This window comes from Bison bison, unplaced genomic scaffold (assembly GCF_000754665.1).
Source record: "Bison bison bison isolate TAMUID 2011002044 unplaced genomic scaffold, Bison_UMD1.0 scf7180017864289, whole genome shotgun sequence".
Lineage (NCBI taxonomy): Eukaryota > Metazoa > Chordata > Mammalia > Artiodactyla > Bovidae > Bison > Bison bison.
In genome coordinates this window covers 4934700-4959265 of record NW_011494861.1, presented here as the reverse complement: position 1 = coordinate 4959265, position 24566 = coordinate 4934700, and the positions used below count along the sequence as shown (strand labels likewise).

Genomic DNA, 24566 nt, shown 5'->3' with positions numbered 1-24566 from the left:
TATTTTCTTTAATGACATAAAATAGCTCGACCCACTGTCCAAACATGGTCATATTTGTAACAATATCTGTTAGCTACTCCACAGAGGTCTTAAATGCACAAAAAGGTAATAGTAAAGAATAAAAATAGTAAGTAACTAAATATCCTAGTGAGGAGCACTGAACTTCCAGTGAGGAGAGGACAGGTATGCCTGCCAAGCACTCCAGCCTGCAGAGCCACACCTACCACAGTGGACGTGAACGTGCATTCAAGTCCCCTTTAAATGGCTGCACCTCTCTGCTCTGGACAGAGCCTTTGTTGCGCAAATTAAACACCGATATGCGGAGCAGCTAGGGGTGCAGATCATCTCTGCCCAGTCTGGGGAGGATCTGGACAAGGCTTCCTTTGACTTCTCACCTCCCTCCCCACCCTACCAGTAAATCAGTACTTTTTGCTAGAAGGCATCCGAGCTAACAGATTCTCAGGAATGAGTAAAAATGTTGCCTTTCCAACACAGATGCTTTTAAAATGAACAGATAAAAATTAATAAAAATTAAACCTTATGAGTTGATGCCATCATCAGTATAGAAACAGAGATCACAGATACCTGAATATGCAAAGAAAAGTTAAATTATGATGCAATCAATGCTATCCTATAAAAACTAAATTAACAAAAATAGTCTATTAGAGAAGACATCTGGTGTACCATGGCAGGAAACGTTAATGATATTGTCTGCAGCCCTGTAATCAATTTTTTCTCCCAGCAGCTCTCTCATTACAGTGTATCAGATCTGTAGGCCTGCAGAATTTATGGGAGCTCCACACATGGAGGGGAGTTTTGCCAACTGGATCCGATTCAGATCCAGCTCAAATGACTTTGGCAGCATGAAGCGTTGTTAAAGAACAATCAATACGTTAGCTTTACACAGTGTTGTCTTGACTGAAAAAAGATCTGTCATCTTACTACAGAATCTTCTCCAGCTTCCACAGGATGGTATCTGAGTGTACCACCGATCATGGACTTAATTAAATTCCTGGTGGACATAATATTTTTACTGTTAAAAATTTAAATAAATTAATACTAGGTATCACTAATGCTAATATAAAAAGTTTACCAAAAATCAATGTTATTATGGGCAAAACCTTAAATCCATTCAGCAAATCCTGGTTAGTGAGTATTGCAATAAATGAAACAGTCTAACAATGACATCCACACTGATTAGAGAATATAGTATTGGTCTAAAAGATAAAAACCATTTCATACACTCACATACATAAACAAGATGGTAATTGGTAAAGGCTGGAGCTTCTGAAATAGGCAAGTCGGGACTGCTAATTTGTTCGTTAAGATGCCAATATCTCTCCAGGGATTAAAATTAGATTTTTATCCACTACACTGGGTTTTATCTTCCATTGTGATTGACTATTATATATCAGGAATTTCAAGGCTTCCATAATATGAACCTTTTTTCTGGTCTAATTCTTGATAAATTACAGTAGCAACTATCTAAACATGAAAATGTTGTTTTGACAATTATTCCTGATTTTATTACAATTATTTATTCCCCATCTCCATTGTCTTGGTCCTCCTTCATTTCATGCACGGGTGACAGCCCTAGCCTCCTAATTGGAACTTTCACAATCTTTCCCCCACTCCACACTGCTACCCAATGAATCTTCTTAAGCAGTGACCGGCTTGCTTGGAATGAAAAAGCCTGCAAAGGCTCTCTTTGGCCCAGCACATAAAATCTTGCCTTTTCTGACCTTCTTCAGTCCGGCCCCATGTCTGCCTCCCAGGACCCACTAACCTGTGCTCTTCTTTGACGTTCTGCAGTCATCTTCTCACAACTCTTGGCTTCACCAGGCTCAATGCCTATGCTGCTTATAGGGACAGGCTGGCATGCACACGTGCAGGGCTCCTCCACTCTGCCCGCCCCATGTTACCAGTGTATCAGAAACACACCCTGTTCCTCAATACCTACCTTCCTTCCCAAAGCTTTCCCAAGTGCTGCTACAGCCCATTTGGAGTGCTCTCTTCTCTGAGTCTCAAGGTACTAATATTCTACAGGGAAACCGAATGAGTCATCACATAGTGCCAGTATCCTGAATCATGTGAGTATGTGTGGTGACTACTCTCTTGTTATTTTCTAATTCAGCATGAGTATGAGCCCCCTGGTGAGATCACATAAAACAAAAGACAGGTCTCAAACTTCTTTCGTGATTAACAGCAGTCAATCAGAACAAGAAGCACCAGTCTTTCAGAAAACTTTAGCATTAAATCCTCATAAAAGAAGGAAAACGAACACAGTTGTGTACACACAGCTCTCAGAGAAGGTAAGACACGAAAACAACCCTCGTGGACCACTAACACCAGGCCCTGTGCTCCAAGGGATACAGCGCTAAAGACATTTCATCCTGCTCTGCCTCACAGCAGGCCCCGCATCACCACCAGGGAACAGAGGATTTCCAGGGCACAGCTGAGAGCACCACCTCTACACGTCAACACAAGCCTGTCACACACTGATTCTATATCTGGCATTGCAGAAAAGCCCAGCTACCTCTGCACAACACTCTACCAAACATCCCCCAGGAGGGCAGCACCCCACACAGTTCAGCGCCACCGGCCACAAGTCCCAGGGATCCTGGGGAATGGCACACTCCATACGTGGACCCACTTACCCCCTTTTCCCCCATTTCAGTTGCCAACATCCATACTCGCTGCTGATTGCCAGCTCCTGCTCCTTGCAGCAGCCCAGCGTGCTCTCTGCTGGTGCCAGAGTCCCCTACACCACCACCCCCCAGCGTCTGGAACTGTCCTAGAGGGGTAAGGCAAGTCCCGTATTTGCTTCCTCTGTGCATGTACTTGTTACTCCTTTAAAAACACAGACAATACAGCACATTTTTAAAGGGGCTCTGGGGAGGGAGGCAATGATCCTATTTTATACCCTATGGGATATAAAATATTGATAGCTTTTAAAAACGGGATTCTCCTTACCCCTACAGGCCCTCGCCCGGCTTCAGAAAGATGCTGTGGTGGCTGTGATGCCACCGGCAGAGAGCATGCTGGGGGGTCACACAAAGCAGGAGTTGGAGATCTGCAACAGGCCTGGGAGTTGTGGACCTAAAAGAGAAAACAGTCTTCAGTTAACATGCCTGATGTCCCCTCAGACCCTGGTTATTAGGGGCACGCAGCACACAGCAGGTTTCTGCACAAATCCTTTAGCAGATGGTCTCCAAAATCTCAGAGAATCTGTTCTACCACTCAAGGTAAACTTTGCACATCCATCAAAGCTGTTTCTCACTCCGGCGTGAACTAATGTATGACCCTCTGGCTCCACGCTTTCGTGTGGGCCTGTCGTAAGGCAGTATGGTGTGTGCCCCTGGAAATAACCAAGTTAAGATGTGACACAGTGTCAAAGTGCAGTGACAGTGGCATGCTTTGCTTATAATAGAAACAAAAATGCAACGGTGTCAGATAAACACAACTATAAAATGAACCACAAGCGGACAAACTGAGCTTTCAGAAGAGTTTTCTAAGGACAGATGTTAGAGGCATAAGACACATACTTCATAAGGAAATGCTCAAGGTATGGGGGAGTGGGGGGCCTCAAGAGAGATCCTACCATTTTCTCAAAGTCCTAGTTTCATTTTGTAAAGCTGAAGACAGAGGCTTAACACCAGAAAAAAAGACAACACCCTTCAAACAAGCTTGAGTTTGCTCACAATGCCCACAGGGTGAGTATAATGAACAGGCTGGAGCATAAAGTTCAAGAAAGACATTATGTCTTTTAGGAGCCAAACCAGTTTGGTGCATATCATACATATGTCTTTCTTTTCGCCCCCAAGAAACATTCAAAACCAACAAAAGATTAGGGAGCAACTTCTGAAAGCCAGCACAGTCCTGGTTAAGTATCACAAAGATAGCTCAGGTAATAGTTTGAACATGTTCCTTTTTTGAATACTCTAGGGAGTATATAAGATTTCCAAAAACTTAACCAATCCAATTTCATGTAGTTTTTAATGAACTAAAAAACCCCATAAAATCCAAATACTTAAGCAAATCTCAGTTCTTAAAACTGCTTAGAAATTACAGGTAAGCCAACTTTTCATATTAAATCATTTTTAGGGAGTCCTATTACACATAATTCCTTTCAAGAAGAAAAGAAACCCTAACAGCTTCTTATAGTCCAAGATTTTAATATGCTCCGTAAACTATTTATTCTTTTTAAATGTCTCTGAAAACAAACAAAAGGACAAATCCCAAGAAAAAGAACTAATACGGGGAATGTCTTTATCATGATGCTTTTCTTACTCTTCAGATGACCCTCCAGAGGACCCTGGGCTCCCACACAGTATGCTTTCTGGGCAGTCAGTCTCTGACCATACTGCCCTGGGGACGCTATATAAATGACCTCTGTGAACATCAAGTGTTAGTAGCCATAATCATCTCCCTCCTGCCCATACCAACACTGCAAATTTCAAATCAAAGATTCAACTGGGCACTAGGATGTGCAGTACAGTCAAGAATTTTTAATGTAAGCAACAAATCAACATTTTTGAAAAACTGAAATTCTTGTTAATCTCTTGCACTAGGAATTAATCAAACCACTCAAATCCTTATTCATTCAAATCAAATGTTTTAAGCAAAAAACACCTTAGTAAAGCATTTCTAAGCATGTTGGCATTATTTAATATGCAAAAGTTCAAGTAATTATTAAAACATTTTATAAAGGCATAATTTCAAAGCATTTCATTACTCTCATTTATGAATCAAAAAACACAGATAGTATCTCAGTTGTCCTAATTTTTTTTCAATTCTTCTAATGAGTTTTTTCTTGTATAATTTTGAGTTGGCCCTTAACACAAACATCCACATATACACTAATTACAAATTTCCACTTCTAAGAAACAGAGTTGGAATGACAGCTATTCACCAGTACTCTAGCACAGTAGCTCTCTACAAACATCAAATTGTCTCAAACTTCCTTAAGCTCCTATTTAAAAAAAAAAAACAAAAACAGAATACCCAGAGTTTTCTGCATGAAAAAATTTCACATATACAGAGCAGGTTTAGTAAAATAACATTTTTAGGTAAGTATTTTATGGAAGTAAACATAATTAAACTTCTTCAACGATTTCCTACACAGAGTCCTAAAAATCCAAATACATTAGGAGAAAATGAATTACCCAATCACACAATAATCATGAACCATTAAAACTTGAAATCCCATGAAGCCTACAATGACTGTCAATCATGAGTGAAAACACCACTCAGAAGCTGGGTCAATGGGGCCAATAAGATGCCCTGAGATTATTTACTCCCAAAGCCTCACTCTGATTTTCACTTGTGTCACCACTTCTCCCACTTAAGAACTGACACATCTCATGTGAAAATGTTGTGGTGATTCAAAATAACTTTCCACACGACTGTCCCGTAACTGGGGTGAGGGTGGGGACAAGCACGGCAGGTGCCCGCAAAGCCGCACCTGACTGACCATCACACTCAGGGCCGAGTGACTTCATCCCACTCTTAAATTATAAACTTCATGCAAAAAGGACATTTAGTCCTTGCACACGTATTTATTGCTGGTGGCTTACCTCAAACACAGCACGGAGGAAGTCCACTACCCCATTACAGTTTATCACAATACGTATGGATAGCAACCAAGTGACCAAGACCTTTATTTTAAAAACAGAAGTGGGGAAGGTGTGGCCTTCAGAAGTAACAAGTCAGTAACTCAACCCTCCTCTTTTTTTTTGAAACCTTTTTTAAATTGAAGTATAGGTGATGTACAATATTATATAAGACACAGGTGTACAATACAGTGATTCCTAATTTTTAAGATTATACTCCATCTATAGTTATCATAGAATGTTAGGTATATTGTACTGTACAAGATATCCCTGTACCTTATTTTGTACATAATAGTTTGTTCCTCTTAAGCCTCTACCCCTATCTTGCCCCTCCCCTCTCCTCCCTGATAACAACTAATTTGTTCTCTGCTTCTTTTTTATTATATTCACTAGTTTGCTTTCTTTTTTTAAGATACCACATATAAGTGAGATCACACAGAATTTGTCTTTCTCTGTCTGACTTACTTCAATTAACGAAGTACCCTCTAAGTCCATTCACGTTCTTGCAAATGGCAAAATTTCCTTCTTCTCTCCAACTTTTCTTGACCTGCAATCAGGTCAAGAAGGGCACTGAGGCACCCAACTCCTGACGGTAAGAACGACTAAACTGACAAAAAGGAACGACTCTTCAAAGAACCATCTCTGCTGTACTTCCCATTATCTAAGACGTGACTCCTCAATCTATAAGCAGAAAATACTTAGCAACAAACTTCCAAGGTTTTCACTTCATTATCCCACACAACACTCAAGTCACAAAGCAGTAAGCAAGTGGTACTGACCTTTCCACAGGGAATGAACAAAGAGGGTACAGAGAAAAAGAAACTACAGAAAGACTCAATTTGGCAGGCTTGGCTTGAGAGACTACAAAAAACCTAGAGAGAAAACAACCACTGCTTCATACAGAAACAAACCATCACATCCAAAGGCATTTTTCCTACGAGCTGCCTTCTCTGGATGTTTACATAAGACTAGGCCATCATTTATCTTTGCTAAAAGTCAGTGATATAGAAAATTCAAAGTGGAACATAATAATGCCTAAAAAATATTATGACCTTAGCTACATTCACATAAACTTCCTAAAGAAAATTTTATAAAGTATTTTTAGAATTATTTAAATATATAAAATACCACACACTGCAGGCTAACTCAAGGTAAAGAAGCAAATCTCGTTGGCCTGTTTAATAAACGAAAGACTAATTTGTAGTTAACGCATGCACTGTATCAAACGACTACTAAAGTTTTTTGGTAACTTTATCCACTTAACTTTTTCCACTGAAGTGTAACTTCATTCAATATTCAGTAAATATTTATTATGGATCTTAGATGAGTCATGCAATATATACATCAATGAATAAAACAGATGAAATATCTGCTTTTCCCAAGCTTAAACCTAGAGCACCAACTAAACGTCAACGTCACAATCATCACTGCACTGTCCAGGATGCAGGCTGATCTTTTCACCTAAAAACAAGCCATATGCAAAGTGGGTGGGCACTTTATATCCCAACTTTATAGGTAAATAAAGCAAGGTGAGGAGGGTGTAATGTCTTGCCCAGTGTCATGGAAAACAAGAACTGATGAACAGACTAGCTGATTTCCAAGTGGAGCTCTCTACCCAGGCACCCTACCATCCCCCAAAACTCAATCCCAGAATAACATCTAATCTTCCCAATTAGCCATGTTCAAATTAATGTGTATTTCCTGCCTCCCCTAAGAGTTTTCAATACAAAGTTGACCTAACATTACAATGAATGCCCATACACCATACATTCTGTCCTGAGCGGCCACATCAGCCAAGCTGGGATTAAATAACTGTGGTGTATAACACACGTATGCACACAAGGTTGCCTGTTAGTGAAGCCTCCCTTACCTCCCAGCACTGTCTATGTAAAGGTCTCTAACAAAAAAAAACAAGATATAACCACTTATTCTCAGTTAAACTTTCATTTTAAAAAAGGAAAAGCAGCTAACTGCTTTCAGTCTTCTGAGAAACTCAATTTTGGTGGAGAGAGGGCAATTTCAACGGTAGGTGGAGCTAAGCTGAAGCCCCTGACTGTTGCATTGTGGCAAGCAGCTTTTGGGGTAGGGTTGTGGGTCTAGGCCAGGAACCAGGAAGAAATTCCAAACGTTCCTCCCTCAGCCACTCACATTTGGCTATGAAACAGAGAGACACCAGATACTAAATCTTACATAACTCAGTCCCCACATTCACAGCAGTAATGGAGGTGTGCCTTTGCCAAGGTAAGGAGTGGGAGGCATCTTTAACTATTCCATATGCAGGATCAGCACTGAGAATACAAGCTGTTAGGGACGACAATGATACCAGAGCATATGCATCCATGAAGACTTGTAACAACACCCCGAGCCCTAAAAGTCAACTGGAAAAAGCAAAATTTACTACAGATAGGTCCCCAACTCCAAGGAGTCTCTATTTAATAAACCACTTAGGAGCAAAAATGAACCAATGGTATCTGCTCAAAATAATATTTGTAATAATTATCTATATGACCTGAAAATTAATTTCATGTACAAATAGCTGAAGAATTGATAACTATAATAACTCAAGGAAACAAGCAACATAATTTTTCTATTTAATGAGTAACAGAAACTATTAGGAATCCACACAGAATTCCCATGCAGGATATTAAAAGAATGGCTTCAACCATTCATCTGGGAGTGAAGGATGAGGCAGGAAGCATGACTCTTAGAGCCAGATGAGGAACTCTGAGGGGTGACATTGAATGGAACCTACCAATCTCAATAATCTCCGTCCAGCATTCTCAAAATCTATGATTATTTCTAGACAGCAAAGTAATTCTACTATGCTAAGGCCTGGGTTCCTATAAGAATAGAATTTTATTGCTTTTTTTTGTAAAAGAAGGGAATCCTTCCTCCACATCAGTCCTACGAATGTTCTCCAACAAGGGCTGACATCCACTCTACCGCAGCTGTCGGTCCAGGCAGAACCCAAGACCCCTGAGGGGAGGACCTTTGCCTTACATTCCTCAGTCCCCTTATAGCTACACTCAACAGAGAACACAAAGCAGGCTTGCCTGTCGAAGGCCCTGGCAATAACCCAGAACATCTGAACTCACCCTGGCACATAATGCCCCTGGGGATACCGACTGGCTTGGAACAAAACCCTCAGTGCATCCTCAGCCACATGGTGACAGAGAAAAGCTGGGGGAGTGCAGCAGAAGAAAAGGCTCGCCGCTGTGAGCCCAAGCTCTTTCCGATACGGTCAATGGAGAGCTCCTCCAGCTGGCCCAAGAAGGGGGCCGTACACTGAAAGAAAACAAGGAGGGTAATCTGAGACTCCAACAGGAAGAAGCACCAGTGCAGCAAGACTCAGGGAGAGAGCTCACTTTCTCTCTCTCTCTGCACAGCTACGCCAAACCTCTGCTTCAGCTACCTCCCCTACAAAAGGCCTTCCCCCAGTGCCTCTGATGGTCCCCAAACACACCTTGTACTCAGAAACTCACCATGATAAAAGGACTGATTCTAATTTATGGTATAAACAAAGAAAGACATCTCTCAGTTAAACCTCAAATCCAAAAAAGATAAAATATGTAATTAATCAACAACATGTCAAAGCTGTTGGGTTATTCCTTTCCATGGTTCCATCTGCCACGTGTGGCATTTGCTGTGCACAAAACCAACCCTGGTTTCTTCTTTGCAAAATCTTGCAAAGAAACAAAGCACATTTCCTTCTGTTCATCTTTTCGCCTATTAGTTGGGCAAGCGGAAGGAGAGAAAGTCTATGATTATTCTCATCTGTGAGGTTATCTTTTCATAAGTGGTATTCAGAAACAAGGAAAGTGGGTAACCAGACAATAACTATATTTCTTCCAGAAGCACATATTTTCTTCATCATCCTTATTATTCTTACACAAAAACGATGAATATGTTCTGAATACAAAACTCAATCAGAAACACGTGACATAGCATACGTGACTTAGAAAACGGCATCTAAACCCATAGCACCCCACTTTCCACATCATTTTAATGTGCTGCACTAGACCAATCCTGGCAACAGAAGCCTCAGCTTTTATTGCTGTTAATACCCTGAGCAATTACTGTAGCTCAGCAGGAACCTCTGCCCCAAACAGCAGCTATCACACTGTAATCAGCATTTCATAAGAGACGCCGTTCAAACATGAAGGCACCTGCTAACGTGCAAAACATATACAGAAGGGACTCAGACTCTAACAGTTAAAAGAAAAATCTTTGCAATATGATTCCACAGCTATATCTTTTCCATGGTGCACTGGTGTTACACATTTGGTAAAAATCACACACAAAGACAATGAGCAGAGAGCAATGGCAGCACCACTAGCAAAAGCTAACTCCTCATGAAACAAGGCCGCCGCCCAGATTCACAGATGTCGGTGCAGCGTCTGTAAAAAAAATCTCTGGACGGCAACATATAATAAACAGCAGAGACCTCTAAAAATGGTAAAACCTCATGTTGACATAAACTCTGAACAGAAAGCATTTGATTTACAAGATTAAACTGCAAGGCCACCTTGTAAAACAACCAGAAGGTAAAAGAGATCTATGAAGAATAAAGAAATCTCAGACATAAATGGCCTGATTTACTTTGTTTTAAAGTAGCAAAACACATGTGTTACTCATGTGATAACTTTTGAATAAAGAAAAGTAAATGGCAGGCAACTTTTTAACTCAATAGGATATACTAATTGGACATTTGGAATCATTCAAAATGTGTTATTTTTTTAAAAAAGAGATGCACAGTTCAGAATATTATTTTCCTTAGACTGAAATATCACGAACAATGTATGTCAGAGCACAAGTGTTATCAGAAGTCACAGAGGGGTTTGGAAATGTGGCGTTCACAGACACTGACGTGTATCTCTACAAAGCTAAACAACTGGCATGCCTCTAAACCTAAGAATGTACACAGTGGCTCATAACCTTCAAGTACAAGAATCCTTTCTTATCATGTTTCAAAAGATCCCCAAATTACAGTATTTCACATAACAATGGTTTGAGGAAAATACTAAACAATAATAGTGATTCTTAACTATGTCTTGTCATTAAATAAGTTAATTTTAAAAATCACAGAAGCATATTGATACATTTGAAAAGGAGTTATACAGACATGTGTAAGGTACATTTATTGAACATTGAGAATGTTTATTTACAGACCTCTGCAAACTCTCTATGAATATTGAAGGATCCAAAGTTCCCAGTCTGACAACCAGTGGACTGAAAGCAAGATTTCATTTCAGACAATCCCAGCACTTAAGCACTTGTGAAAGGTTTTCAGTGAGAAAGCAGTGTAGTTATTCCATCACCAGGCCAGGCTTCCTTTTCGCAACCCCCACTCCTGGGAGACTCCCCCAAAAAAGGTTCAAGATATTCTCCATATTTGCTTAACATACCTAAGAAAGTATGCCACAGAAAATCATAATCTCTGGCCCATTTACATCCTTTTTCTCTCCGCAATTCATCATGAAATCCCAAATTCACTTCACTTCAGGTTCTTCACAATGGCTGAGAAAAAAACTACTCAAGGTAATCTCTGAAATTGTTGTCAAAACAGTTACTAAAAGAATAAAAATTTCAGAAATATTTGTTTGCAGGATGAGCTTTCTAACATTAAATGTTACTAATACAAAGCTGCTTACTGCCTTACTGGAGTGTTGTAGTCACCAAGTGGTCAGCACTTTAGAGGTGAGCAGGTTACCAAGTCAACACGAAGAGAAGCAATCAACAGAGACAGCCGATGGAACTGGGAGAGCACAGAGCAGAATCAACAGCACGTGAAAAGATGCTTACCAGTTTGAAGTCTTGGATGCTACAGATGAAGTACGGTGTGTTGGGCCTCCGACTCTCGATATACACACAGTCTTTAAAAGAAAAAGAAAATTTTAAACAATGGCATTTACCTTTAAGGAAACAAAGACAGGGCCCATAAAGCCACTGCATAAATAAATAAATAAATAAATAACAAAGCACATACCTTTTATAGAAAAAATTTTAAAGGTGATATTAAATTACAAATAATTTTAAGCTAAAAGGAAACAGCTCTTGAGTTCTTTTTGATCACTTGCTGATGATTTAAAGAATTGGTAAAGCCTCAGTTATTGTTCCCAGCAGCCCTCAAGAAGGGGAGTGGGAATCCCATGGGATTATCCATAATCAGATGAAGAGACTTCGATAAAGGGAATTACTTACTCAAGTAATTACACACCAAAACAAAATCGTGAATATCTTACTCAGACAGATGCTCTCCATCTTCACAAAGACAAACAGCTTTGCCAACTACTGCTTTATTTTTAATAAATATTTTGTGAGGAAATAAATGAAATATGTAAAAAAGACTACCTTGAACATGCTACTACAATAACCTTTTCACCCACAAAAACAAAGAGAAAACCATCTACTATCTCATGGGTAACTTTCTATTAAATTTTAACCTAAACATATTTTACTTTCTAATCGTAAAGAAAACGAAGGCAGCCAATCAGAGATGGAATGAAGTAAACCAAATTAGATTTTCCTCAGGGAAGAAGATCACTTTCTTAAATTACATTTGACAAGGCAGTAGCTGGGTAATTATTTCTGATGCTCTCAACAGCTGGAGTCTAAAGGTTACTTTCTAAAATGACAGGCTAAGATATATTTGTTGTTTTAGAAGTAATGATTTTAGGGAAAGCAATACCTATAAAGGAATATAAAAACTCTCCACACTACAGCCCAAGATCATCATAAAGCACAGGACAGGAAAGTTTGTGTATTATTTACTGAGAAGTAATGGCATCTGCTGTCAATCACATTTTCCAGGGAGAGTGACCATAATGCCCACACTTAAAATGCCATGTTTTATCTTCCTCACGACCCGTCACAACAATGACTTAGAATTTTCTCAAACCAGGCAGATACCTCTATTTCTCCAGTTCATGCATGTGAAGAACACAACATACCCAGGCCCCCAAAAATCAAAGGTCTGGAGTCCCCAGTCCAGTGGAAATCCTAGTCCCACCACAGGTACCAATAAGACCCACCAAGAGGTAGACCAGGAAGACAGAGGGGCACTTCCTTCCATGAAACTTTCTGAAAGACAGCAGGATTTTTGAGGCCCAGAATCATTACAGAAAAGGAAGAAATCTGAAAGTCAAACATTTAGGCATCCAGAATTTCCCAACTGATTTCTCTACTCAGATGTAGGCTCCAGAATAGCTATTCGATCTCTGAATGCACGTGAAATGGCAGTTCAGGAATGAACTGCTGACTGAGCTTTCTATCTTGCTCCAAAGTCCAGGATGCTGAGGAAAAAAAAAAGCTGCTCAATATTCAGACAACATCCACTATCATGCTAATCACCTGAAGGGATGAAGGGAATCCTTCCCACAGTGGTAAATATTTCTCTTCCTAATTCTAGTTTGGTATTCAAGTAAAAACTGAAGAAACCCATTCCTTAAATAAAAACTGTAGCTCCAACTTGGGCAAATTTGGGGACAATCCAAGGTCCTTAATTTCCATGTTCCAATCCTTGTTGTATCCACTTGCCAGCACTTCAAATCTCCAGATATCCATTATTTATTCACCTCACTCAATCTGAACACAGATCATAGTCCATACACCTTCTTTCTATCACCTATAGCCCAAAAAGGAACTATTTTCGGTCTTTCATAACATAACACTGTCATGTATGCTCAGCTGCTCAGTCACGTCCGACTCTTTTCAACCCCCATGGAATGTAGTCCTCTAGGCTTCTCTCTGTCCATGGGATTCTCCAGGCAAGAATACTGGAGTGTCTATTTCCTTCTCCAGGGGATCTTCCCACCAAGGAATCGAACCCGAGTTTCCCGTTTCTCCTGCATTGGTGGGTGAATTCTTCTACCACTGCACCACCTGAGAAGTCCAACACTATCACACCTAGCTTCTAGTCACTGACTTCAAAACTAACAGGTCCCTTCCTGACGAATGATCTCCACTTTCGTAAAGCTCATGTGACGAAAAAGCTTGTTGCAGTCAATGCTCTGATCACATGTCACACCTTACCTTCCCTAGGCTTCACTGTTCAACTGCACCAAAGCCCACAGCCCGACCACATCAAACCCTCTTTATTATTTTATTCTTACAAGCACCTGCAGCCATATAATGAGTTACCTCCAGCAGCAGTGAATTCTCATAGCTCCTCTACAAAGAAATATCTCCTTACCCTGATAAAAAATTTCCTTAATATTGTATAAATATACTGACAATTTACATCCACTGTGTGGTCAGTTATTTGGCAGTCAAGATGGTCTACACTGTCCACTATCAATTTTGAGCTCAAAGAAACATACTCATTTCTGCATTCTCTGTACTCCCCCAAAGGACTGATGTCTGATACTGATGTTGGTAAGACTAGACAGAATCGAAGTAAATAACAGATAGTTAGATAATAAGGATTAAGAATAACTCTATTCTTTTTACACACAAAAAAAGCTTTAAAATATATATATATATTATAATCAACAGAATCATTATTACTATAAACCCTTTACTTATAAAGACATAAAGTAGCTATTAACATATATTTGGAGAAGGCAATGACAACCAGTACTCTTGCCTGGAAATTCCCATGGGCCGAGGAGCCTGGGAGGCTGCAGTCCATGGGGTCACGAAGAGTTGGACACAACTGAACAACTTCACTTTCACTTTTCACTTTCATGCATTGGAGAGGGAAATGGCAACCCACTCCAGTGTTTTTGCCTGGAGAATCCCAGGGACTGGGGAGCTTGGTGGGCTGCCGTTTATGGGGTCACACAGAGTCGGACACTACTGAAGCGACTTAGCAACAGCAACATATATTTAAAAAGCTTTCCAGAAGAGGCGAGAAAATCTATATTCTTTCATTTTTCACTACAAAGATACATTCAGGAAAATGATTATCTGTAAATGTGTGTGTGCTCAGTTGTATCCGACTCTTTGCAACCCCATGGACTGCATCCCACAAGGCTTCTTTGTCTATGGGATTTCCTGGCAAGACTACTGGGGTGGGTTGCCATTTCCTGCTCCAGGAGATCTTCCCAACCCAGGGATCAAAAGGGCACCTCCTGCATTAGCAGGCAGACTCTTTACCACTGAGTAAACTGGGAAACCACATCTGTAAATATATCTGAGCATAAATCTGTTAGAGAAGGAAGGAACACACATGATGTGAAGGACAACTACTGATAACACTTCTCTGTGGTCTTACTGGAAGCTGCCCTGAGGAAGAGTGTTATATGGAATTTGCATATCAACACCTTATTACTAGATACAAAGTTACCTCTGTTTAAAAAGCTATCATGGCAAACCAAATTGATCCAAAAATTATAAATCCAGATATGAGATTTCAAACTACAAGGTAAGTTATATGTAAAACAGGTCATTGAATTCAGTTCAGTTGTGTCCGACTCCTTACGACCCCATGGACTGCAGCACACTAGGCTTCCCTGTCCATCAACAACTCCCAGTGCTTGCACAAACTCATGTCCATTGAGTTGGTGATGCTACCCAACCATTTCGTCCTCTATCATCCCTTTCTCCTCCTGCCTTCAATCTTTCACAGCATCAGGGTCTTTTCCAAGGAGTCAATGCTTTGCATCAGGTGGCCAAAATACTGGACCTTCAGCTTCAGCATCAGTCCTTCCAATGAATATTCAGGACTGATTTCCTTTAGGATTGACTGGTTTGATCTCCTTGCTATCCAAGGGACTCTCAAGAGTCCTCTCCAACATCACAGTTCAAAAGCATCAATTCTTCCATGCTCAGCTTTCTTTATGGTCCAACTCTCACATCCATACATGACTAATGGAAAAAACATAGCTTTGAATAGATGGACCTTTGTTGGCAAAATAATGTCTCTGCTTTTTAATATGCTATCTAGGTTGGTCATAACTTTTATTCCAAGAAGCAAGTGTCTTTTCATTTCATGGCTGCAGTCACCACCTGCAGTGATTTTGGAGCCCAAGAAAATAAAGTCTCTGTTTCCATTGTTTCCCCATCTATTTGCCATGAAATGATGGGACCAGATACCATGATCTTAGTTTTCTGAATGTTGAGCTTTAAGCCAACTTTTTCACTCTCCTCTTTCACTTTCAACAAAAGGCTCTTTAGTTCTTTGCTTTCTGTCATAGGTTGGTATCATCTGCATATCTGAGGTTTTTGATATTTCTCCCTGCAATCTTGATTCCAGCTTGTGCTTCATCCAGCCCAGCATTTCACATGATGTATTCTGCATATAAGTTAAATAAGCAGGGTGACAATATATAGCCTTGACATACTCCTTTCCCAATTTTGAACCAGTCTAATTGTCCATGGCCAGTTCTAACTGTTGCTTCTTGACCTGCCAATAGGTTTCCCAGGAGGCAGGTAAGGCGATCTGGTATTCCCATGGCTTTAAGAATCTTCCACAGTTTTATGTGATCCACACAGTCAAAGGCTTTAGCGTAGTCAATGAAACAGAAGTAGATACTTTTTTGGAATTCTCTTGCTTTTTCTATGATCCAACAGATGCTGGCAATTTGATCTCAGCTGGAAAGAATATAATCAATCTGATTTCGGTATTGATCATCTGGTGATGTCCATGTATAGAGTCATCTCCTGTGTTGTGGAAGAGGGTGTTTGCTATGACCAGTGCATTCTCTTAGCAAAACTCTGTTAGCCTTTGCTCTGCTTCACTTTGTACTCCAAGGCCAAACTTGCCTGTTACTCCAGGTATCTCTTGACTTCCTACTTTTGCATTCCAGTCCCCTAAGATGAAACAGACAGCTTTTTTTGCTGTTCTAGAAGGTCTTGTAGGTCTTCAGAGAACCGTGAAAACCTTCATATCAACTTCAGCTTCTTCCGCATTAGTGGTTGGGGCACTAGACTGGATTATTGTGATATTGAATGATTCGCCTTGGAAACGAACAGAGATCACCGTCATTCTTGAAATTCTTAAAATTTCAAGCACTGCATTTCAGACTCTTTTGTTGACTATGAGGGCTACTCAATTTCTTCTAAAGGATCCTTACCCACAGTAGTAGATATAATGGTCATCTAAATTAAATTCACCCATTGCACTCCATTTTAGTTCACTGATTCCTGTATGACCACTTCCAATTTACCTTGATTCATGGATCTAACATTCCAGGTTCCTATGCAATACTGTTCTTTACAGCATCAGACTTCCATCACCAGTCCCATCCACAACTGGGCACTGTTTTTGCTTTGGCTCAGACTCTTCATTCTTCCTGAAGCTATTTCTCCACCCTTCTCTAGTAGCATATTGGGCACCTATAAACCTGGGGAGGTCATGAACAGAACCCCATACTGTTTGTGGGGTTATCAAGGCAAGAATACCGAAGTGGTTTGCCATTCCCTTCTCCAGTGGACCACATTTGATCTCTATCAGTATTTTGAAGCTTATATGTGAAAAAGATTGAGAATATCTTCAAAATTATCCTCGAAACTGACAAAACTTAAGAGATTACTTACATAAATGATAACACACAGAATGACCAAAGTCGGAAGTCATTAAATTCCTGACATGAACTAAAAATTTTAACACCATGTCAAACTTACCATATGGATGGGGGGAAAATACACCGCTTTGATCTGACTTTTCTAAGTCATTTTAAAAATAAAAGCATGAAAAATTATTGTTTTAAATTTTTAATTTTTAAAATTTTTCTTTCTAACCCTTCCAGTAAAAAGGAGAATCCAACTACAAGAGAATATATTCTAAGAAGCAATTTGGAATTTAAAAATTAAAAGAATATCTGACTCTTTGCGACGCTCCTCAGTTCACAGGATTCTCCAAATAAGAACAGTGGAGTGGATTGCTATACCCTCCTACAGAGGATCTTCCTGACTCAGGGATTGAACCCACATCTCTTATGTCTCCTCCATTGGTAGGCAGGTTCTTTACCACCAGTGCCACCTGGAAATCCTTCAAATAAGGTTAAAAAAGGCCAAATAATTCAGAAGTATTTCCCAACTGTCTCATTAATTAAGCAGCTATTTAAGAAAGTAAATTTATATATGTGTTTACAGTTAACACAAAAATAAAGTGGTTTTATTTGGGAAGGAAATGATGAGAACGTAAGTCAATAGCAACGCTAAAATCTCAGTTGAATATATGCCCAGTAACCTTTTACAGCCAAAATGATTTGCCAAAAATTTTCATGTAATTTATGAGAGTGTGGATTGTCTGAAGCTGGTTATAAAACTGGTTTCACTCTGTTGGATCAATGATCCTCAACCTGGAAATTCCCCATGGTCAACACAAGTACTGTAAAAAGAATAATAATAAAAAAAGAACCTTTAAAGAAGAAAAAGCAAGCTAGCAATTCTGAAAGAACTGAGCAAAACTGATGCGATCCATTAAGTGCATAACGCACATTTTCAAAACTGCCCAGATGAAAATGCATATTTACCAGATTGAGCTAACAGCTGCTGCAGGGCAAATATATATATTTTTTTAATCTTAAAATCAGCAAGCCTGAAACAGGCCAGAAAAAAATGAGTGACACTATTACCATCAATATCAATTATTCCAAACAACACATGATAACAAATTCTTCTCTTTACTAGAGGGTGTCTGGAAATGAAACCATGGGTCGAGGTTAAGATTTATTTTCTAACATGCAGCCTCTGCCTGGAAATTGATCACACGACCAAGTGACCTCAAATCCTGTGTCCATGATTTGGGCAATGATATTGAACTGGGCGATTCTGGCCATCTTTCACAACCTCAACATAGCTTTGTGTCCAAGAATCTCTTGTGCCATCTGCAAACAGCACACCATTTGCTAAGCTGGAGAAGGAAGTCAGCCAAAACTCAAAGGCAGATTCTAAAGGCAAACAAAGTTCTCTCTGCTTTTTCAACCCTCACTAAATCAGCAGGTCTACGAAAATAGAGCAAGAGTAGGGTCCTCTCAAGGGTAAAAACCACAGCCTGAAGCATCAGGCAGTTTGTCATCCTGAAACACAAAGAACCTGCCAGCATCCTTCTTGACAGCCTCCTCACAAGCACAGTGGACACTGCTCATGCAACGGGCACGCAGAGGGCAAGGCTCAGACTGGGGCTCCGGCCCAGGGAAGAAATATTTTCCCAGAGAGGGAAGTTCTCCCTGTTAACCTTTGAAATACCTTCTCACCCCTCTGTGAAGCATGACAATGCCATCCTAAATGATTTCCAAAAGAAAACCTTTCCTTATAAAGAATATGCATGAACAAAGCCTTTCTCACCGACAAATTCCCGAGACCCCAGCTAGGTGGCACAGCAGTGGCCAAGGAAATTGACCATTGGGACTGCTTAGCTCTCTGGCTCTCCCCTCCTTTTACACAAGATTCCTCCACCCCACACACTCTGAACCACTCCATCAGCCAAAAGCGGTGGGTCTAACACGCAAAATAAAGTCCACAAGCATCTTGCTAGTTAATATGGATGTTTCCAAATCTCCCACATACACAAGTGTGTGTGTTTGTACACCCACACCCATGAAACAACTATGAAACCCCAAGACCCAAACCCCAATCCCAGCATACTATGTAGCCTCCTTCAGAGCCTCTCATCTTGGTCCCCTAGTCAAACCTGCCACCATACTTCACCTCTATAAACAATATACTGCCTTCAGTATGATAAACACTTAAAAACTATAGAGGAATAAATGAATTGAATGAAAATATTAAAACAGAAAAGAAGCTATATTAGATCCTAGCAATAAAACTATGCTCTTAAGCAATATCAACATAAACGATGCTGTTTTCTAATAAAACTTCTCTAAGAAATAACTCAATTGTAGGATGACCTACTTATAGCTTTCTGCTAGATTCTTTTGTGGGGAAGGAATACTAGCATTGTCTGGGAATAGTGGAGAACTTAAAAAGGAAAAGGAAATAAAAACTGGGAAAACAGCACCTCTGTTAAAAGGAAATCTTGTTAGTCATTACCCTTACCCTATGTTTGACCCTGAAAAGAGTCACCAAAATTGGCTTAATAACATCTTCTTAAAGATTCTAAGATCTCAGGTAACACATATCCTTGGTTCTTTCCTTTTCAAATTCCATGTATTCATTTGTCTACAAATTTCCAACCAGAACTACAAAGCTTACACAGATTTTTGTCTAAAAACAACACTGTATACATCTAGCCAATATTTACCTGTCTTTATCCTCACTGCTAACAGGAAATTAAACTGAGAAAAATCAAGCTGGCAGGCAGGAGGGGGTAGCGAAGCAGGTCAAAACAAACTAATCTCAAATTTGTTTAAATTTTCAATTTCACTCTCTCTCTTCTTCTCTAGGAGTTAGAAAATCTAAAGCATCAAAAGCTTAACGACTGATTCGAGACAATTATCTTTCTAACACTAAGAAGTAACGTTGATTGTTCTGGAATAACTGCCGTTGCAAGACCTCACCCCATTCCTAAATCAAACCCATGCAACTTGGACTTGAAAATTCTGTAAAACAAGAAAAAAAGCAAGATGATCCTGCCAACAGCAGAAATCTTATTAGTTATTCTGATATGCTAAATAAAAGCCATGGTTTGACACTCTTACTACTGAAGTAAAGAATATTTTAAGCACTCTCATCACTACATTTTATTCCAAAAGTGTTCCTTAAAAGCCCTCCTTGTGACCCATACTGAATCCCTACTATGTAAAAGACTCTAGCCAGCCTTACATCAAACTCCAGTTAAATGATGAGGATCTCTTTAGTGCACGTGTAAAGAGCTTAGGTGCTGGAGGAGAACACAGGAAATCTAGAAGAAGGGGAAAGGCGTGCAGGGTTGGGAGGAGGGGGTGTCCCTTTTCAAAACCAGTGAGGGACATCTGCCTCATGAAGCAGTGTCTCGGGGCAGCAGAGATGCAGGGAAAGGAATTTCAAGACCACTCGCATTCTTGCTGCTCCCCGACCCCAGTACCCTTTCTATTGCTTGAGAAGGCAGGTAACAAGTCTATTCACGCCAATTCAATGAACCCTGTCAAAAATAAATTCTGCTATAAAATCCCTATTAAGCAGAGGATGACTGCTGGTGGAAATGTCCTTACCATAAAGATTACAACTAAAATGTGGCTGAAATACATACATTTAAGAAACTGACACAGAGAGACGAACACTTTCAGGAGCTCTATGCCTAGCATTCACAGGAAAAAATAGCCAGTGACAGGTAGGCTGGAGTGAAGATGCTTCTCTTCCCATATGGCCGACAACAAACCAATTGCTAGTCTGATCTGCTGGGGTCACATCCTGCAGAGGATTTCAAGCAACATTGCTCCTTTTCAGAAAGCAATGAGCTGGGAGTCTAGGCTTTACAATAAATGGTTCAACCAATTTGCAGTGCTCACTGGAAATACACAGGAGAATTCACAATGCCTGGCTATAACTCTTATTTGGCAAATGATTTTATTATAAACTGGTATCATAGTGAATCCATTTTCTTTACGGGTTTTCTGCTACTGTTTAATGGACTGTCAGTATAATTTAGATTTCATCAATTTAAACTCATTCAAGCCTGGCTCCTGATTGTACAGTAAATGGAACATATTTCTACTCAACGAAATTAATGACAGTTAATTGTAGTCTGCAGTTCCCAATTTTGTAAAAGCAACTGTTCCACAATTCAAGCATCAAGCTACAAAATTTCCCACACCAATTATTCTTTGTACTTTATAGGCATCTACATCTTATAAGCCCTCTTGGTAAGACTAATATATGTGTTTTTTTAATATTTCTTCCCTCTCAAATATTTACTACCAACTTTCCAGAAAGAGTTAGGACCTAAATTATAACTAAAGACTAGGGAAATGAAAGTTTATCAGTCTCAACAGAGAGATGCTCAATTATTACAGATTTAAGCTAGCAAAACTGAAGATGAAAATTTTCTACCTTATATATTCCTTTGCAAACTGCTGGACGATTTTCTTACATATTTCAAATCAGTCACAATGCCAACAATAAGTGAAATTTATTAAAAGAAGGCTAAACTTACCATATGGATTTAGACATATAAATAATGCACACAGTGCACAGTGATAAATACCATTACTGAACTGATACTCTGTTTAACAGAAATTTACTTCTGAGCTTTATTAACCAGATAACACAACAGTCCCATGAGTGATTTTTCTTTTTGACTTGTCTTTCACCTAAGCACCCACATAGCTGTGTAAGAGATGTTTAAAAGAGAAAAACCATGCAAAAAAGCACCTTCAGAAAAACTTATCAAATCAAAACCCACACAGTAATAAGGCAAGCATCGAGACTCTGCTGCCCCAAAACCATAAACACCAGGGTCACAGAGTGCCAGACTGCAACTCACACAAAAACAAGAGAAGGAAAACCACAAGCTATCCTTTTCAGTCCTTTTTTCAGCTCAATGTCTACATCTGCTCAGCTGGTTTTTAATTCTCCTATAACTATGTTACAATCATGCCCCATCCTCAGGCTACTGCCCCTATTAGAGGTGCTTAACTGCAATTCCATCCAACCTCAAGCCCCAAATCAAGATTCCCATGGTCCTTCATGTCCTCCCCAATTCAGGTGGTAATGCCCACTTACTGCCTGTTTCTGACAAAGACCATCACTTAAATGAGTGTAATTTCTCCCCATAAAATGAAGGATCAGGGACTAGCATCCTGTCTCCTTTCGGGTCTTGCCTTTTCTTACCTCCACAACACCTTGCAAAGTTAAACAAGTGTGCTCTCCCATTATCAGCTGATTAGTAGAGCACTCAATACCACAGCTGACATCTAACAAACCCCAGGAAATTCCACTAGCTTACCCAAAGACTATTACCATTTCAGCAGGCCTCAAATTTAATCATTTGCTTTGATTTATAAAGACTCCTATGGGCAAGTGAAGCCTGCTCCCTGACTTTCTTATGCTACCCATACCTCTTCCCTTTCTCCCTTAAATCATTACAGCTTTCATGTGGGGTTTTACTGCAGTTATTATTGGTTGGTCATGTGTTTCTTCAAAAATTAAAGTCAAAGACTGAAGATACTTTAAGAATAATTTAAACTAGTCACTTTCATGTGACTCATATTTTCATTAAAGATCTTTAACTCACTGTGAATTATAAAGAGCATTTTACAAGTATTCAACAGGTATTGGGTGGGGGAGAGTTTCACCTATGTGACAATTTCTAATTATCACCTCAGCATTCTACATGTAATAATTCTGCTTTATAACAATATATATCATTATTAGGCTAAAAAGTATTGTGGGGAGGGTATTGGCAGGATCTCGCCTGGCAATCTGCCATCCACCTGTCACTTTTATCATCAAAACTAGCAAAGATCTGAGCAAGGTGGCAGGATTTACAGTATCTAAATACCTCTTGATTCCTGAAATGAGAGGAGAGATTTCATTTATTGTTCAAGACGTAAGCAGCTCTGGATGCTCCATATGAAACTGTACTCAACACACTTCAGCAAATGAGTGCAGCTGCTCTGGGCCAATGTAACACTTAATGAGAGTTGTGCTTTTTGTAATTTGTACCTTGAAAAAAATCATGTTCTGAAACATCTGCTGAGACAAAATAAATCAGAACTTTGTGGGGGAAGGGGCACAGATGAAGACTTCTTCATTTTACCCAAAGTTGGGTTGTGTGTATGCATGCTCAGTCGTGTCTGACTATTTGTAACCCTATGGTCTGTAGCCCGCCAGGCTCCTCTGTCCATGGGATTTCCCAGGCAAGAACACTGGAGTGGGTTGCCATTTCCTCCTCCAGGGGTCCTCCGGACTCAGGGATCCAACCTGGATCTCTTGCAATGCAGGTGGATTTTTTACCTCTTGAGTCGTTGTGGCTTCCTTGGTAGCGCAACAGTAAAGAATCTGTTTGCCAATGCAGGGGACATGGGTTCGATCCCTGAGTAGGGAAGACCCCTGGAGGAGGAAATGGCAACCCACTCCAGTACTCTTGCCCGGAAAATCCCATGGACAGAGGAGCCTGGTGGGCTACAGCCCATGGAGTCACATAGAGTCAGACATGACTTATTGACTGAGTGTGCACACACGCTCTCTACCAGGCTCTTCCCCCAGGGATCTCCTTAAGCTAGTTGAACCAAAGTGGCAACAGGCAAATCTTGTCAAGATTACATAAAGCTAAGAAAAGAAGATAAACATACTCTAAGGGAAGAAAATCATAAACTCATAATACATTCTCACAGACTTACTGGCACCACCTGCTAAGCACTACAGATACTGAGGTGAATAAAAACACTATCCTTCCCTTAACATATTCACCATCTAATATTAGAACTAGTGAAAGTGAAAGTTGCTCAGTCTTGTTTGACTCTTTGCGACCCCATGGAATACAGTCCATGGAATTCTCCAGGCCAGAATACTGGAGTGGGTAGCCTTTCCCTTCTCCAGAGGATCTTCCCAACCCAGGGATCAAACCCAGGTCTACTGCATTGCAGGTGGATTCTTTACCAGATGAGTCACAAGGGAAGCTCAAGAATACTAGAGTGGGTAGCCTATCCCTTCAGCAGATCTTCCCAACCCAGGAATTGAACTAGGGTCTCCTGCACTGCAGGCTGATTCTTTACCAACTGAGCTATCAGGGAAGCCCATTAGAGCTAGACATCAAAACAAATAATTTTATGTCTTTGATAATTTTAATTGTGCTTGTTTCTTACTCCCAGTAACAAAGACTGCAAGCTGTGTATAATTTCATTCTTGCCTTCCTCCTAAAGAAGAGCTGATGTTTAATAGGCCAATTGCCTCTCAGAAAAAAGATCATATTTGCAAGCTTCCCTTAAAGTTGGTATGGTCACATGACTAGATTCTGGTCATGGGCTATAAGCAGGCACAGTGTTTCAACTTCTGGAAACTGAATCCTGAAAAGAGGAGCCACTTCTCTTCTTAGTCTTCCTGGTGGCCTGAATACAAACACACCATCTTAAGGTGGAGCACAAGATGGATCACAAGATGACATGGGAACAGAGGCCACTCAGAATG

General features: G+C 40.0%; 1 protein-coding gene across 1 annotated transcript in view; it reads right to left on the bottom strand.

The window, feature by feature from the left end:
* The window catches only part of RERE (arginine-glutamic acid dipeptide (RE) repeats), a 304726-nt gene that overhangs the window by 217555 nt on the left and 62605 nt on the right, over positions 1-24566 (bottom strand). Inside the window, exons 3-4 of the mRNA XM_010850194.1 lie at positions 11415-11485; positions 2974-3099 (exon numbers count right to left, since the gene is read on the bottom strand). Coding sequence (XP_010848496.1) covers positions 2974-3099; positions 11415-11485 — 197 coding nt within the window. The remainder of the gene's footprint in view (positions 1-2973; positions 3100-11414; positions 11486-24566) is intronic.